Source organism: Chlorocebus sabaeus, chromosome 21 (assembly GCF_047675955.1).
Source record: "Chlorocebus sabaeus isolate Y175 chromosome 21, mChlSab1.0.hap1, whole genome shotgun sequence".
Lineage (NCBI taxonomy): Eukaryota > Metazoa > Chordata > Mammalia > Primates > Cercopithecidae > Chlorocebus > Chlorocebus sabaeus.
Genome location: NC_132924.1, coordinates 53,734,711 through 53,753,133, shown reverse-complemented (window position 1 = coordinate 53,753,133; position 18,423 = coordinate 53,734,711). Strand labels below are relative to the sequence as shown.

Genomic DNA, 18,423 nt, shown 5'->3' with positions numbered 1-18,423 from the left:
ACTGTATTCCTCTGGATGCTGCCTGAACAGGGCCCGGCTTCAACATCATTTGTTGAACGGACAATAAATGAATGAGTAGATACCAAGGAATCCAAGTAGGGAGACCACATCCATGAGGTATGAATTTGAACTTTGTCTTCATCAGAAAGTGTGAACTTAAAAAAGAGAATTTATAGCAAAATACTACTTTAGCTCAGGATTCATCCTTTGAGATGTGAAGGTGGTAGCTGGCCCCGCGGAGACTGAAACTCCCCCTCCCACAGTGACTCCCGAGGAGCCACTGGCAGCTGGATCGCTCTCCTAGATGACTCAGAAACACATTTAGGTAACACATTCCTGGGAGAGAAATGGAGACTGTTTAAAATGGAGTCCTACTGGGACGAAACACTAAAGCTTGCTCAAAGTTAAATGTCATGTTATAAACTCCAAGTGAAGAGAAAACTCCACAATTTAAATTCATTCTAAAAAGGGCAGCAAGCCTCACATTAATAATGCAACTTCTTACCTGCAAAACCACATATGTCAATTTCCAAAACATCATGAGGTCAGTTGCAAATAGTGAGAATGCCCCACAGGTTTGAGAAAACATGGGTGTGGCACTTCCAACTCAGTGCCTGGAATCTTGTCATCGGTTATGTGTGTGCTAATTTGGGGCCAGGCGCTGGACTGGCCCTGGGCTGTGAAGATCCCCAACACGGTTCCTGTTCTTGTGGAGAGTCTGGCCTAATCAAATATATACTTGAAGATAGGCTTATTTAAAAAAAGATTCTAAGTACACCATGTTTAGCTGTTTGAATCCAGCACACATGGGATTGAGGAGTAAGGCTTCAGCAACTTCTGTATGGCAGAGGATTTTTTTTTTTTTTTAAAAACCATATTTTCCAAAATCAACAGACTGATGACACTAAGGAATGGGTAATGTTTCAACATTCAAACCAAATGACGAAGGGTTTGGTTTTTATTTCGTCCTTACAGTTAGTAACCACTCCCCCAAAACGAAACCAAAAAAAACACAATTCCACATAAAATTCTTCTGCCTTCCAGAATAATCATATATTTATTTTTATTACCTGACACATAGGAGGTGTTCAATAAATATTAATTGAATGAATAAATCACAAGAGAGGAATTACTATGGAAGGTCTTTTTCAATTTTAGGTAGTCTCTCTTAGGGAAGAAAATTATGTGTATTTTGAAGGATTCTCACTCTCATTTACCTCTCTGATCTTGGGCTAATTTCCCAACATAGGTATCATTTTCCTCACTTATAAAATAAAATCAGTGTCTTTGTTATTATGAGGATTAAAGGAGGCAACAGATATAAATGATAAGCACTCCGCCTTGTAGACAATTTTTTTCACCCTCTTCACTCCATTCTCCTCAACCCTCAAATAAAGTACTAATGACAAACCAAATTACTGGCCTGATTAAAAAGTTAGAAAACTTCAAAAGTAGCCTGGGATCACCAGCATCTAGCTAGCAATTCTTTAAAAATGTTATTTACAATTTGGGGGCTTTGATTTTTCTCTTCTATAAGATGAGTGAGTTTCACTAGAGGATCACAACAGCCTTTTCAGTCCTGATTTTCTACGACTCAGAAGCCTACCTTATGAAGAAGTCAGATGTTGCCGACACATGAAGGACATCTGTGATCAGAAATAAAATGGACCCTGATTTCTCTTTAGAGGGAAGAGTTTTAAATCACAAACCAAGATAAAACTTGACTTTAAAGGAATCAATCTATATCTAGGTCAAGAATTGGTGACCGTATTCTTAAGCACCTTCCTTCCCTCCACCCCTACAGAGCTAACCTCCAACGCAAGTGAAGGTTAGCTTGCGTTCCATTTATAGCTCTGCAATAATGTACATAATAAGAAATCTAGGGATTTTAAGCAATATCACAATTACAAATGGATCATTTGAAATGAGTAAGACAGTTGACACAATATTATGTCAAGCCTAACATTTGGCTGATTCTTTTTTCTTTCACACCCTGAAATACATCCAGGCGACCAAACAAAGAACTACCAAGATTGTACACAACAAAAATGTCGCTACATTTTCATAAATATTCAGTGTAAGACTGCCACCTAGTGGTGGAATGTATTCTTGTATGACAAAATCAAACTGCTAAATTGACACAAGATAATTAAAAAACCAATAAGATTGTTCTTTGCTGCTTATCAAATATTTCAATGAAGTTTAAGAGCATAGCCATCTCTTCAGCCACATACTTTCCTCAGAAAAATTTCTGAGGAATGATGCATGTGTTAACCCTGCAACTAAACCCCACTGCTTCTGAACATGTCACAAAACAAAGGAGCATTATTATTCTATTAATTTTAATATGCATTAGCAATTTTAAAAGATTTCCCCAGTAGTCTGTTCTCACCTCCCAGATCCATTTGATCTAATCTTGATTTTTAGTTATGCATGAAAATGCATTTAAAAGTGACAACCTTACAAAAAGTGCGCATTATAAGAAAATCTGACTTCAATTAAAAGCAGTTATGAAATCCCAGCAATTTCCAGCTGTCTCTTCTATCTTATCCTTTAGAGAATTACGTATCACATTAATTGGTATTCTGTCACATAAAAAGACACCAGCGATGATTAATTGCATCCTTGGTGCTTTTGAGTTATGTCTTCTTCACCAGAGGGATTCAAATCACACCTCATTACCTTCCAGCAGGTACCCATTCTGCTAACCCTCATAAAACCTCCTACCTTCCTGAACTTCTCCATTTGCTTGTAGAGGTCTGGATCAAGCTCTTGAGACACGTCCTTCATCCATAATAGTGCTCCTCTATATTCCGTCCTGCACTGTTCCATGCGGTTCACCGTCAGCCAAGTATCTGAGATGGCCCGATGCCGAAAAGTCTCCACTTCTTGGTGAAATCTACACAGAGGATTTCGCAAGGCCAACCTAGACAGGAGGACAAAGCCACACTTTCAAAACTAAGCCAGTGAGCAATTTAACTCCTTGACATTCTGCCAATCTTAGACTCACGAGTCTAGAACAGTGCCTGGAATGTAGAAGATGCTCCATCGATATTTGCTGAATAATTGAAATACATGTAGTTTGAACTGATGAGTCAGCCAGAGAAGATTATCCATGTACCCATCCCTTAACTTACTGCTACTAACTGGACCACTGGCAAGCACCTCCATCCATGTTGTTGGGGGTGGTCTTGTGCCTGGGCTGAGTGCTCATTTGAAGCTGGGGTCAATCCTGTGTTCATGGAGGACGGCCAAGGCATGACCACTGCCCATTTCTACATTTGGCCCTTTGAGGAGGGATGGAGTGTATATGATTAGTGTCTCTCTGACTAGGCCATTTTAGATCACTCTCCAAAGGCCAAGGCATCTACTGCTCACTCCAGGAGTTACAGAGGAATGAAATATGAACAGAAGTATTTTGAAATGGTACAGGAAGGGGGACTAGCACATTTACTGAGAGGCTATTGTGTGTTAGCACTTTCAGACAGGTTACATTATTTCATCCTTGCTAAAAAAAAACACTTGAGGATACTACACCAGAAATGAATGTGATGAAGTAGGTATAAAATTATTATAATATTGGCTATAACATATGCCATTTACCCAGCCAAAAAACGTTTAAGGCATGTTAAACTTCGGATATAATACTCATCTTGGGGAAAAATACTGCTTCTTCCATCTCCCTACCCAAAAATGAGCAATGTCAGATGAATTATACTCTTAAAATATACTCTTCTCCCTGAAGTTTCAGGGCACAGATGCCAAAAAATGAATATTTAAATTTCAATTTAAACGCAAACTTATTTAGCTAAAGGTAACAATGGTGTCAGTGAACTGAAGTCAGCTTTTGGAAATTCTATCAATGTCTGCGATGCCTTACATGTGTGTAGCACGGTAAGATTACAAATGGTGCAAGGAACTATTTAAGAAAAAATTTCCTTTTACTATTTCCCCAGTTTCCTTCTTGTCTGTAAAGTATTATTCTTAAATACTGAGCACTTGTATAAGAATAGCCTGCTCACACTGTCCTACCTAGATGTTGCAGATTATTTTCAAAGACATTGTTGTGCCATAAAGTAAGCATGTTATTCCTTTTGGTTTGATTTAATACTCACCTTTCATCAAATAGAATATGTGGTTGTAGCAATGACTACTGAATAAGTCAGTAAAACAACACTGGTGTGAAGGTTTGTGTAACTGGTGACTTCTATTTAAAGAGATCAAGAGTCCTCAGCTATCTCCCTAACGATTCTGTTCACTTCTAGATTCTTTTTTCTCTTCCTTTGCCTAAGAATTTTTCTCACTGAAGTTAGTGATAATTATATGTTTAACATATGACAACTTACTCTATGAAATATTTTTTTAGGAATCAATTATTCTTGCAAGGTTCGAAAAGGTCCTATAGGCATAGAAAGTATCTATTAAGAGGTTAAAAGTAGATCATCTCTATTAGCAAAATTTTAGTTGCTTTTTAATTTTCACTTTTTGGTTTGTCTCTATTTTAAAATTTTTCTAGAATGAGTATGTATTTTTATAGAAAAATTATAAATAATACTAAATGGTAAGATTTAAGATGATAAACAAATACCTCTTGGGAAATGTGTGGAGAACTAGAAATGGTTTCATTCCAGCATAAAAGTTGGCATTGCCCACAAAGTCAGGGTCCAAATGTCATCAGGAAGAACCTATATGCCCAGGAGAAGACACCACTGAAAAACAGATGCAGTAGGTCTCTTTTTTTCCTACTCCATCTTTCTTGGGTTTTCATAGGAACAACCATGTACCATGCTGCTGGCCTGTTGTTGGCCCAAAAGGAGGGAAAGCAGCAAGGAGACATTAATAGAAGAAAATGCTGGACAATTTGAGTAAGTGAAATTTCTATAGCCGGAATATTTGTGGGAACTACCTACATTCTGCCTAATATTAGTGGGTGACATTTTGGGGGTTTGTTAGTTACTGGGAGAGAAGGGAGTGAGGAGGAGTGTCACTTTTCTCAGGCGCAGAGAGTGACTGTGTGCAGGGGCTCCTGCTTATTTAACATCCACCATAAAAATGAGTCACAGTTGTGTTAAAAAAAAAAAATACCACTCATCTACCACAATTTTCCCTGTACCAGAGCTTCTCAAACTTGAATTTACATGAAAACAGCAGGGGTCTAGTTAAAACGGGGATGTGGATCCTGCATGTCTGGGGTGCGGCCTGGATTCTGCATTTCTGACACAGTCTCAGGTTATGGTCCGCGGTCTGAGCAGTGTGGACCTGGGCATGAGAACAGCACCTCTCTGAAGTTAATTGGCCCACAGAGAGCGGAGAGGGAACCCTTCAACCTGGTCTCATTAGGCTCCTGCTTTAATCAGCTGCTGGAAGGGGACCAGACTGATTGCTACAAGCAACATGGAAGGTCAAACATAAGCCCAGGACAGCACTCATAGTGATTGACATATACAATGCCCCTATAGACCAAAAGAAAAATGAAAAAAAAATTTTTTTTAATTAACAGGGAGGAAAAAAAAATCCTATGTATTAATCTTAATTAGAGAGTTAAGTACAAACTGCCTAACTAGTGAGTACAGTGCAGCTCCTCAGCCTGAGGGAAAATCCTTCTAAAGAATACTGTAAGATTCCCCTTCATGAGTAGGGTGCGTCCCGGAGTCTCCTCAGATCCCTCCAAATAGAGCCCCACTGAAGGCCACACACCTTTGCTGGGAAGAAAAGCAGAGGGCCTTTCCTGTCGCTTGCATCATCTTTCCTGCTCTGGTTTTATCTTGGAAGCCTTGGGATCGAAGAAATTTTCCCAGTTCGTTTTCTTCTTGAGACAAGACTGATGAAGAAAAGACCAAAAGGAGCCATGAACAATGAGCATTTTGATTACAAAGGGAACAAGAAAGACAAATCACAAGGTCCTCTCTCTTCCAGAGGCGAAGACGAGATGAAATTAAATCCCAGTGGCAGGCTACAAGGTAAGCTCCCCCTACCCCCCATTTAACTTTCATGCTGTTCTTCCATTTACAATACGAGAGATCAAATTCACTTGAATACATCTGTCAGTGAGTTTGGTGCCCTGTAATCAGAACCAGAAAATGACCTCTGTACTGAAAAGCAAGCCCATAATGTGCTGCTTCGAGCTGAAATAAAGGAGTTGGGTTTGTCAAGTATGACTGTGGGAATCTTTTGTGGCTGCCTAGGATGCAGTGCTAGCTGCCTCCCATTATTCTCTCCTGCTGACTTTTGATCTCCGCTTTTTGAGTTACATTCTATTCGATTGTAAAGCAATTCAAATACCTCAGCCGTGACACAGGTTTTTGGTTGGAAGTGGGGGTAGGGATTGAGGATGGGGAGGTCATCAGGTTGATGAGAGTGGGTTTTAAAAACACAGAGCTGGAACCAAATCTGAATTGGTGATGCCTAATCTTGGCCTTATTTTTAAAGACAACCTCAGATGGTATTTTTGGTAGGAAAGTGATTTGGTGCAAGCTTTCTACAGACTGATTTGACAGTAAACATGGAAAAAATCATAGAATTGCATGTATCTTTGGATTCTGCACATCTACTGTTAGGTAGGAGTACTTCCTAAGGAAGTAGTAAAATGGGCACAAAGATGTAAATGCAAAAACAATCATAGCATCATTATTTATAATAGTAAAACACTCTCCTCATACCAGGAACTAGTTTAATAAAATACAGTGCACCCACATAATGGCACAGTAGGGGTCCTGAACACACACTAGCAGCCAAGGCCCCGGCACCAGAGTGACACTTAGCTTCCTAGGATGTGCTTTCCCCCTAAACACAGCATTTACCATCAACAGATTTTGAACATTACTTTTATTTCCTATTTCTGTATTGATGTATTTATACACCATGTGTTTCTAAAACTGCTTTCTAAATGCTACTAGGATTCTTGCCAGTTTTCACAAACCAGTAAGACTTTTCTTTAAGAATGCACCCCCATTCCTGACAGAATCTCACCAACAATAATTGTAGAACATTAGGCAGGAACCACAAATCCAAAGGTGAAGGCTAAACTCGATACTGCCACCTTATTAATTTGCGACTATAGTTTCACTCTAAACATTCCCTTGGGAAGGCCCAGTCAAGAAGAGGCTTTTAGAACCCATTTTTCCTGAGAGATAAACGATGACCCTGCTTCTCTTCTGTCTCTCAAAAATCAAGCTCACCATCAAAGGCCTGCTCGCAGGTTCCTTCCTCTGTGAAGCAACTGATCCCTATTTCTCCGGACAGCAGCGCTATCTGGGCACCTGACTTAGCACTCACCTTGTGTGACTGGGCGTGTGTCTTTCTTTCCCAGGGGGCTCTAAGCTTTCCAAGACAGGGATCTCACACAAACTGTGTATTCCCCAGGCCGAGCATAAAGTCTTAAATTCATGGTGCTAATTAAATGCTTGTGAACTGAATTAACTATAATTTTGCCTTGTTATCTTCATACACTTTATTTCAGTTTAAATACTTATTGCCTTTTAATACTCATGCCATGGTTCTATGTAGCTTTTTAAAACTCCTATAATTATAAGAAGGTTTTTTTTTGTTTTTTAATACCTTCCATTCCTTCTCCTCCCCACTGACTAACATGTGTCTCACTCAAGTCCACAATGAATCTTCCCCTATGGAGAGCAATTTCTCATTTTTGTTCTTAATAGCATGAGGCCCTTTTTACCTTGAAGTCTCAAGTCACATACAAGTGAATGCATTTAGCTTAAGGCTAGGAAGAAACCAATTCGTGGTACCTGAATGATTACATGGTTGGTGAAATGTACTCTTTCCTAAATAAACCTAAGTAGGCTGAAGCATTTTAAAATAATTTTGGCTCATTTTAGGCACTTGAGGATTAACTTGGGGCAGCAAACAGGTTTCATTTTAGGTGCTGACTCTGATTACTTGGCAATACGTACTCAGAGGGCAGTGGAAAGAAGTGTGAGCTCCATCAACGTCAAGGTTAGATTTTCTGAGAAGGGATGGTCATTCTTTAATTTTAAAAATTCAAATACTGAAATTAACTTATAGAAGTTTAAAATTCAGGTATAATATAGGTATCAGGTAATGCACGAGGGCTGGGTGTGGTGGTTCACACCTGCAGTCCCAGCACTTTTGGGAGGTAGAGGCAGGAGGATCGTTTGATAGTAGGAGTTCAAGATTAGCCTGTGCAACATAGCAAAACCCCTGCTTCTATTACAAGAAGAAAGCAAAAATAAAAAAAGATAACTCAAAATGTTCTATTAATAAGGTTTCAATTATCTGGGACTTGAGAATTCAGAGACGAAAACATTTTTATACTTACTTGCTGATTAGGTTTTCAGATGTGCCCTTAAAAACAAGGCAACCATGGAACTATGAAATTAATCAGCTTGACAGCATTAACTCACTCAGCACAGATTTATGGATGATCCAACACATACGAGGCACAGTTCTTGCCACTAGAATACAGTGATGAAGAGGATAAAGGAGTTCCCCACACTTACAGAGCTTATATTCAAGCAGCAGGAGATAGCAAATAAAACATAATCACAAACATGAAACACGAAAAAGAAAAATACCAGGGAGAGCAATGAGAGATGGGGCGTAAGAGTGAGTGGTTAGTAGCTACCTTAGACAAGGTAATCAGGGAAGGTGTCTCTGAGCAGGTGACCATTAGGCTGAGTTCTGAATGACAATAGTCTTGGGACTATGAGAGCAGGGACCTTCCGGGCAGCAGGAACATCCAGTGCAAAAGGCCTCAGGAGTTTGGTGGACAAGGGAAAAGGTAGCTGAAGAGGTGAACTGGGGCCAGATCATATCCTATGTATAAGAATGGGAGTCAGATTCCATTTTATGTGTTATTGGAGACTTTTAAAAGTAGGGGAGCAATGTGATCCAATTTACGTGTATTAAACCTTTTATTCTGAAATAATGATAGACTTACAGAAAAATTACAAACAGTATATAGAGTTCCTGTATACCTTTCCCTAACATCCCCTAGTACTTACTTTTCCCCAGCATCCCCTTATATTTACATCTTACATAATCATGGTACAATAATTAATATTAGGAAATTAACACTGGTACAATACTATCAACTAACCTATAGCCCTTATTTGAATTTTACCAGTTTTTCCATTAACATTCTTTTTCTGTTATAGGATCCAATCTAGGGTCTCGCCTGGCACCAAAATATTGAGTTTCCTTAGTCTCTTAAATCTGTGACTGTTCCTTTGTCTTTGTCTTTCATGACTTTGACAGATTTTAAGAGTACTGGTTAGATATTTTGTAGAATGTGCCCCAATTGGGTTTGTCTGATTTCTCAGAATTAGACTGGGGTTATGGATATTTGGGAAGGATACACAGTGCTGAAGAGTCTTTCTTAGTGCACAGCATCAGAGGTTACATGACATCAGTGTACCTCATCACTCATGATGTCAAGCTCAACGCTTGGTTAAGGAGGTATCTGCTGGGTTTCTCCACTGTAAAGTTAAGAATTTTTTTTCCTTTTATAATCATTAAAAATCTTGGGGGGAATACATGAGACGATGCAAATGTCCATTGTCTCCTCGAACTTTCACTCACTAATTCTAACACTCTTCAGTGAATCTCACCTGTCACAATTCTCACTGTGGTGTTTGCCTAATGGTGATTTTGTAGTTCCCTCATTCTTTCCATTAATTAACTGAAATTATTTTATGAGACAAAGCTGCCCCTTCTCCACCATTTCTCTCTCTCTCTTCATATAGACTTAAGGGAAATTAATTTTATTCTACAGGTTATAATTCAATACTAGCATTATTTATCATTATTTAGTTTGTTGCTCAAATTGTGCCAGTTTTGATCATAGGTTTGCTCCCGTGTCCTTTCAACATATCCTTTCTCAAGCACTACCTTATGTTCTAGTGTTACAAATAATACAGGTGCATTTTGAATTTTCCCTGCCCCAATCCTAGAATCAACCACTTCTCCAAGGAGCATTTCTTTTACTGGGGAAAGGTATTTAGAAAGCAAGATCTGGGTGCCAGATGTACTCACTGCTATGGGGTGTTAGTGCTTCTAGGTCATGTCAGCTCAAAGAAGCAAGAAATATATGAATGTACACTAACCCATGCATATGCCCTCATCTGCATTTATTTCTGTATGTATCTATCTGTATAGATATTAAAAACAATGACTTCAGAGTGGCACCTTTGATGCCAGTGCAACACCACAGTGTTCCTTCTAGCTTCTCCTTTTCTTTATCTGTAACTTCTTTCTAATGTAGGGAGTGAGAAACCTGGCTCTCATCATCCACAATGTCTTTACAGATAGTTCAATTTCAATATTTGCATAATGTAGTTTCAGCATTGCTAACCCATATTCCTATAAGAAACAAATTTACCAATGAGAGTACGGCTTCCATGTATAATTCTTTTTGTGTTTAGCCTCAGAATCTAGTTAAAAATAATTATGTTCCAAAACTACTGAGGTTAGTTCTTGTTTTTCTCAATTCCGGTCACTGTGACAATGTTATTCATTTATAATGCAATTAGATTCATTTATTACTGTTTGCATTCCATTTTAGATTTTCCCACATCTGGCTGGATTTAAGTATTTTTTGAGTCTATGAAATGTCACTATGGTTTTAGGAATCAAAGCTATGGGAAGGTACCTTAGGAAGGTACAGCTCCCTCCTCACCTTTGCTCCTCCATTCTCAACCCTTTTCCCATCCTCACCCACCACTGGTATCCAGTCTCTTTCGTTTCTGGTTTATCCTTCCTAAATTTCCTTTGCACAATGAGCAGGCTTGCTCTCTAGATATAGATATAGATGGTAAAATGTAATGTAAAAAAATGGTAATACACACACTCTATATATATTACCTTTTTTTACATTTATATTTATATCACCTTCTTGCTTGCATGAAGGATAGCATACTATAGATATGCTTTTATCTTTTGCTTCTTTCACTTAAAAGCATATCCTCCAAATCACTCCGTATTAGTCCACAGATTTTCCTCATTTTTCTTTCTTTGACAGCTACATAGCAACATCCTCAATTAACCATACTATTTTTAGTCTTCTATCAAATTGGGATCTCTTTCAAGTCCAAGCAGGGCAGAACTCCTCCCTCCTGTCTCTATTGAGATGGCATGGCTCACATGAGCTTAGTGGGTAGACATAAAAGGGCTTAGCCACCATCCACAGCCAGCTCTGCTGGCACAACCAGGTGACTACTTCAAGGGTGGGGACATTATTGTAACCCTTTATATTACAAGATACTTATGAGCCTTGATGGTGTTCCATTATAATTCTATTAACTACTCTGAGGTGGTTTAGGGGGAAGTTTTTCCTCTATATTCTTTTAGAAACATTAATATAGGTAGAAAACATAATTTCTGTTTAGAGAATCACTATTTACAGAAAATATGCAAGCATCCTTCTTTTCTTCCCTTGTTACAATATGTATTGTTTAGTGAAAAGTGGACACACCAACTTCATGTGACTTACTTAAAAAATTAAAGTTACAATTTTCTAAATTATTTTGTTTTCTACCATAAAAATTAAAATGATTCATTTCATGGTGAGTACTAGGGGGATGGTGGGTATAGTAAGAAGAAGTTTGACCAGTAGTTCCCAGAACACAAGGTTTAAGCCAAGGAAGAATATGTTCGGGTTTAAAAGTGTACTTTGATTGACAGCAGTGCAGACAATAGGTTAGAGAAAGCAGAGGTGGAGGCAAGATCAGTGAGGAAGATGATTAGTAAACCAAGTGAGAGAGCAATGGTGGTGGCCTGAACCAGTGTAGTGGCAGAGAAGACGGAGAGAGGAAGGAGAATCTGAGAGCTACTTAGGAGGCAAAACACCAGCATTTGAGACTGACTGGATGCAGGAAAGATAAATAGGGGAGCGGTGGTCATGTGTCTTAATTTCCTCACAGATCAAGACCTGGAGTTGCAGCCCTGGAGAAGTCTTAGCGCAAACACTTAGGAAATATTAACATAGATAATTTATAAAATACTGCCTCTACATACAATGATTTTGGACTTTCCTGAAGTAATTTTTTTTTTTTTTTTTTTTTTAAAGAGACAGTCACCTTCTGTTGCCCAGGCTGGAGCACAATGGCTCATTATAGGTCACTGTGATCCTCCTGCCTCAGCCTCCTGAGTAGCTGGGACTGCAGGCACATGCCATGGTACCTGGATAATTTTTAGGTATTTTTATTTTTTGTAGAGATGGGGGTCTCACTTTGTTGCCCAGGCTGGTCTCAAACTCCTGGCTTCAAGTGATCCTCCTGCCTCGGCCTCCTAAAATGCTGGGATTACAGATGTGAGCCAACGCACTCAGCCTACCAAAATGATTGTCTTAATAAAATATTACTGACGTAGAAAAATATTACTGATGTAGAAAAATGACGTAGAAAAATTTTCTACTGATGTAGAAAATCTGTGATTACTGAAAAGGGGTTTGTCAGCAGTCAGCAACAGAAAGACTTCCCATAGTCTAGTCCCAAAAATACAGAGATTATATTATTAAAATGACCTACAAGTGGAAACTTAAAAATGTACTAACATATAATTGATATTAGTGTTTCAGAGATAACTTTGTTGTTAATGCTTTTAAGACAGTCTGACTATATGAAAATATCGTTCTGTAGGAACCTAATATCCAATACAAAAAACATTCATGAAGAAATGTTGTCAACAAAATATCATCAACAAATAACTGTATGTGCCTTCTGTCTCTGTTTGTTATCTTAAAAGGAACAAAACTGTGTATCAGAGAGTGAAGATAATCACATAAAAAAAAAAAAAACCTGAAGGTAAAAAGCCCAAGATACAAACTGAGAAAACTCTTTTATAACTGGGAAAATAAATGTCCATATCCATGGGAGATCCAAACAGAATTCTCCTAGTATGATACTTGCTTTGAAAGATAAATAAGCTATGTATATTACTGATAAAATTATTAGAGACTCTCCTCCCAACTGCCTAAAGACATAGACAAACACCCTTAGTTTCCTAAGCATCTGAAATGATGTATCAAGACAAAATACCCTGCTATTTCTTACTGTCTATTTGATCGATATTCATACTGATGTCATACTTACAACATATCCTCTTTTGATAGAGTACAATTGCTTTCGATAAGTCCAGACAGGTTCTCTGAATTGAATGAAACAGCTGTAATAAAAATACAAACAAAACACAAAATAAAATAGACAGTGGTGAGATAAAAAATAATTACATTGAACACAACCACAGTGTTCAATTTGCCAAAAACAAGACCACATGTCTAAGTATGCTTAGTGTTATGTGGTGCACTATATAGAAACTGTGACCAAAGCCTTTAAATATCTCCTATTATTCTATATTTATTGGAATTCATCATCTCTGCAACTTAAATTAAGATCTGCAGAACAGTTATGTCCTCCGGTCTACTGAAATAATAGCTGAAAACAGAAATCCTAAGTGAAGGGTCCAGTTAGATGACTTGGTAAACCAGACCCAATATTCATTCATAAACAAATTTATTCCTTTCACCACTTGCTGTTTTTTTTTAAATGGGGGATCTGTCAATTAAGCATATTTATAAGTTGATGTTAACTTATTTTGTGATCCTAATGTATTTTATGGCATGCTTAAACAACTGGATACAGCAAACAAAATCAATCAGCTGGATGTCCTATGTATTTAGAAAACATCTGATGAAATGATGTTGGGCAAGCAGTCCCCAATACTCCTTATTTTCCCAACAATTTCATAAAACATACAGAGAGAAAATATAATGCCATGCTGTCGCCATACTAGAGGAAACTGGGGGAAAGGCAGATGGGGCTGTGCTGAGAAGAATCTAACTTGATTTCAATGCATGTTGGTTCCAGTCTTTGTTTCAGAAACTGAGATAACTCAAGAAAAGACAGAACAGACTTCACACTTTCTCCACCCTTTGCCCACTAACTTAGGGACCAGATATGGTTTCAATGAGAAAACCTGGCAGATAAACATCCTGCCTCTGTGGAGCTACTCCCTAAGGCAGGGCAAGGTTTTCCCTCTTTCTCTCTCCTAGTTCACTGGCCGCAGTGGTGCAGAAATTATATAATGGTATCATAAAGCACTTCTACATTTGAGTGAACACAGATGATCTGTTTCATTATAAATATGACTAAATTAATAAAAACAGATGCATGCATATATACTTAGAAGATTAAAACCATTTCTGCCGGGCGCGGTGGCTCAAGCCTGTAATCCCAGCACTTTGGGAGGCCGAGATGGGCGGATCACGAGGTCAGGAGATCGAGACCATCCTGGCTAACACGGTGAAACCCCGTCTCTACTAAAAAATACAAAAAAAACTAGCCGGGCGAGGTGGCGGGCGCCTGTAGTCCCAGCTACTCGGGAGGCTGAGGCAGGAGAATGGCGTAAACCTGGGAGGCGGAGCTTGCAGTGAGCTGAGATCCGGCCACTGCACTCCAGCCTGGGCGACAGAGCGAGACTCCGTCTCAAAAAAAAAAAAAAAAAAAAAAAAAAAAACCATTTCTAGGAATGCTTAAAGCTTAGTTACGAAGAATATAAATTTGCTAATTCCCATTTCATTAAATTGCATCTTCCACCTGTTTAGTAAAGAGCCGTAAAACAAAACAGAAAATCAGCAGTCTGAATCCGTCCCTTAGCAAGTGTTTTGTATCAGTATTCTGCATCAAAACCCACTAACACATAGTATTTCCTGAACACAGGAGCAAGGACGTTCAAAAAGTATGTCTAGGAGTTGTTCTGTTGTTACTGTTCACTTTTTAAAAATTGAGGTATAAATTAAATGCACTAAAATGCACAGCTCTGGAGTGTTCAGTTCTGTGAGTTATGACAATTATATATACTAACATAATCATGCCCAAGGCAAGATAAGAAACATTTCCATCATCTACTCAGTCCACTCTGCTGTGGCAGAGTGACTCTGGCAAGAAGATTTCTGTCAGCAGAGATTACTTTTTGTCAGTTACTGTACTGAAGAGCTGTTTTTCAGAAAAGGATTTCATTAGCAAGCAATGTGGACAAATATTAAAACTCAGTGCAACATTTCTATATTAACTTTCCAACAGATTGCAATAGCATCTGACCACTATTATAGCTTGGCACATAAGTTTTCTGTGCCAGAAGAATAAAACTTCTTGGTTTATAAGTTAGCCTTCTATGGATAACTCAAGGTATGAACACATTCAAGAGGTTTTCACATCATTTTCATATGTTTCATGAATGGAATCCATCCTCTCTATACACAGCAACATCAGTATTAACATTTCTGCAACAGAAACCTTTATCATGTGCTAAACTATTTGTCACAGCTAAGTACTCTGGATGCTACAAACCTAGGAGAGCAGCTATTTTGATTAAAGGACATTTGGTTCAGCCAAAATACTGCTGCAAGAGCCTACATATAATGTTTAATATATTTGTAATTAACATATTAAATTACCTTTTGAATAATGCATGTATTTACTAGGTTCTTAAGAAAAAACTATGAGATATAAAAAGCATATATGCTTATAACAATTTACACTGTACTTAGAACATAAAAATCAAAACAGATGCTTCCTAGTTCTACTTTCCTCCATTGCAGAAATATCCATTAGAACATCCTTGTCAAACCCAGTTTCTATCTCAAAATTTCCAATTGCAGAAGGAAACGGCTGAGAACTGATATTAATTGCACTAATACATACCCTTATTCAGTTAGTACTTATTGAATGTGTATTCTGTGTGTGGCTGGGGGATATGTGGTGAATAGGCTAATATGGAATTTGATATCATAGTGGAGGGAAGGTGGGCAAAGAGATGAACACCCAAGATAATTCAGTGAGAGGTGAGTACTATGAATAAAATAAAACAAGGACACGTGTTAGACAGTGAGCAGGGGTGGGGTAGGTGGGGAGCAGGGGTGGACAGGCAGTGACTTGAAGCAGCGTGACCTTTAGGCTGAAACCTGAACTATGAGAAGGGAAGATGTGGGGAAACAGTGTCCAGGTGGAAGCCAGCAAATGCTCTAATGGGTGTGAACTTGGCTAGTTGTGGACTGAGAACTGAGACAAGGCCATCATGGCCGGATGGTGGTGAGGGCAATGTAAGCGTGTAGAAGAGAGGAAATGCAGGACCGGGAGGCAGGACCAGTGGGTCAGGAGTTTTGCTATGTACTAGAGATAACATATGGAACGCAGTCTAAATGGTTCCTGGGACATAAAACACACTCATAAACACTAATTACTAATAAACATTAGTTATGTTTATAAACATGTTAGTATAATATTTATAAACACTAACAAACATTAGCCATCACTCTGTTACCTACTTTAATCTTGATAAGAGCTGTAATAAGTAGGTATTAATTTCTCTATTTCATGCATTAAGAAAACGAGGATATGAGAAATTGGGTATAGCTCTCCTAAAGTTACAGCAGATAGTAGGTAGAATAGTAGCCCAGATCCATCTCACAGGATAGTCCTAACCTCAAAAGCAGCCCGGTTCTCACAGGACAGCCTTAACATTACAAAGTTCTTCCTGGGTCTGGTCTACCCTCATGTGCTTAGAATGAATCTCACCCCTTTTCACATGACAGAGCTTCCCAAGTAATTGACGACTAACATTTCCTCTTAACCCTCTCTGATGTACAGTAACTATGGTTTCCACCATCCTGGACACTCTTCTCAGAAAGCTTTTTGAAATCTTGGGCTTTTTTAGTCCCATTAAGTGTTCATTAACCTTAGCGTATATATTAAAATTTGAGTTCATTTTGAATCCTTAGCAGACCATCTAAGATATTATTCCTTTCAGTGCCCTGTTATTTATAGAAATGATAGGTATACTTTCAAAATTTTAATCTAAACTATTGGCAGAAATGTCCAGCAAGACAGGGAGTTAGTGGGCCTTCTTATATTAATATGCTAAATCAACCATATCTAAATCTGGCTTACTATATTGTTAGCTAGTTTAACTAAATATCTCCTTATTTATTTTAGAATTTTCCAGGGTCCAATACAAAACTTATGAGACTCTACTTTCCATGACCTTTTACCTGAGTTCTTTTTTAAAAAAATTTTAACATTTGCCAGATTCTAGTGTTCTAAACCCAACTTCTCAGCTATGACTAGCAGCAGCTCTTTGATTGCATTACTTTTCCCAACAAACACTTATTGAGAATTTACCACAGGCAATGCATTGCAACTATGTTCCTGAAACACAAAGTAACTGAGGCATGGTGGTTATGTGAGAATTTGTAGGTTTTAATAAATATGCTGGGATTGGGTTTACCTAATTCTAGATTTTCCTCATTTTCAAATACAAAGCACACCTAGCTCTGCCTCGGTGTGTACACTCTAGGACCTTGATCCTAGCAAGGCGGCTGCGTTGGAGCTGACAGCAATAAAGAGCTCACCTCTAGCTTGGCATCCAGGTCTGCGTCAGAGGCAACAACATGTTCATCTTCCTTCTTCCCTGTGGCTTTAATAAAGGCCTGCTTCGTCTCCCAATACTTCTGCTGCATCTTATTTACAACTGACTTATCTTGAGGATATCGATCCTGTAAGTCCCAGGGATAACTGCTAAAAACATTTAAAGAACTATTTTATTCATGACTTTCATAAAGATTAAGATATTTTAGTGTGAAATGATTTCTTTAAACATGACTTTCCATTATGCATTTACATTTACAACATTGATAAATGTATGAGCACTTTCTTATATGGGTGTCACACCAAGAAAGTTGATCAACTCTTTCCGACTCAAAAACCTTAAAAGTCAGAGTGGAGAAATTTAGAATCTCTTGCAGGAAATAAAAAAACTAACCCTTGAAAAGAATGTAGATATAACAGATTGAGCACACCGCTTTTAGAGGTGGAGACAGTGAGGACAAGCCAGACAGGGTGACCAGCCCAAGTCACCTCAGTGAGTCAGAGATAAAGCCAGACACCAACACACTCTCTTCACTCTAACACTACAGCCAACACCAAGGTGATGGCAGGAAAGCAGAGATAAGAAGCTGAAGAACAGCATGCCTAAGATCTGTTACAGAGGAATCTAAAACAGTCAAACTCACAGAAGCAGAGAGTAGAATGGCAGGCAATGAGAAATTACTATTCAAGGGGCATAAAGTTTCAGTTATGCAAGATGAATAAGCTCTAGAGATCTGCTGTGCAACATGGTGCCTATTTTTGTTTGTTTGTTTGTTTGTTTTGAGATGGAATTTCACTCTTGTTGCCCAGGCTGGAGTGCAGTAGTACAATCTCGGCTCACTGCAACCTCTGCCTCCCAGGTTCAAGCGATTCTCCTGCCTCGGCCTCCTGAGTAGCTGGGATTACAGGCGCATGCCACCACGCCCACCACATTTTGTATGTTTTTAGTAGAGATGGGGTTGCACTATGTTGGCCAGGCTGGTCTCTAACTCCTGACCTCAGATGATCCTCCCTCTTTGGCCTC

The 18,423-nt window shown here is 38.6% G+C and overlaps 1 protein-coding gene across 13 annotated transcripts in view; it reads right to left on the bottom strand.

Annotated features, from left to right (window-relative positions):
- ICA1 (islet cell autoantigen 1) overlaps nt 1–18,423 on the bottom strand; it is a 156,996-nt gene that overhangs the window by 109,610 nt on the left and 28,963 nt on the right. For 7 of the 13 annotated variants that reach the window (XM_007982050.3, XM_007982059.3, XM_073009100.1 and 4 more), the window contains exons 3-6: nt 17,384–17,549; nt 13,068–13,140; nt 5,698–5,821; nt 2,728–2,926 (exon numbers count right to left, since the gene is read on the bottom strand). In XM_007982050.3, the coding sequence (XP_007980241.1) occupies nt 2,728–2,926; nt 5,698–5,821; nt 13,068–13,140; nt 17,384–17,549 (562 nt within the window). The remainder of the gene's footprint in view (nt 1–2,727; nt 2,927–5,697; nt 5,822–13,067; nt 13,141–17,383; nt 17,550–18,423) is intronic. The other 6 variants (XM_073009099.1, XM_007982063.3, XM_073009101.1 and 3 more) reach the window with 1 other exon arrangement.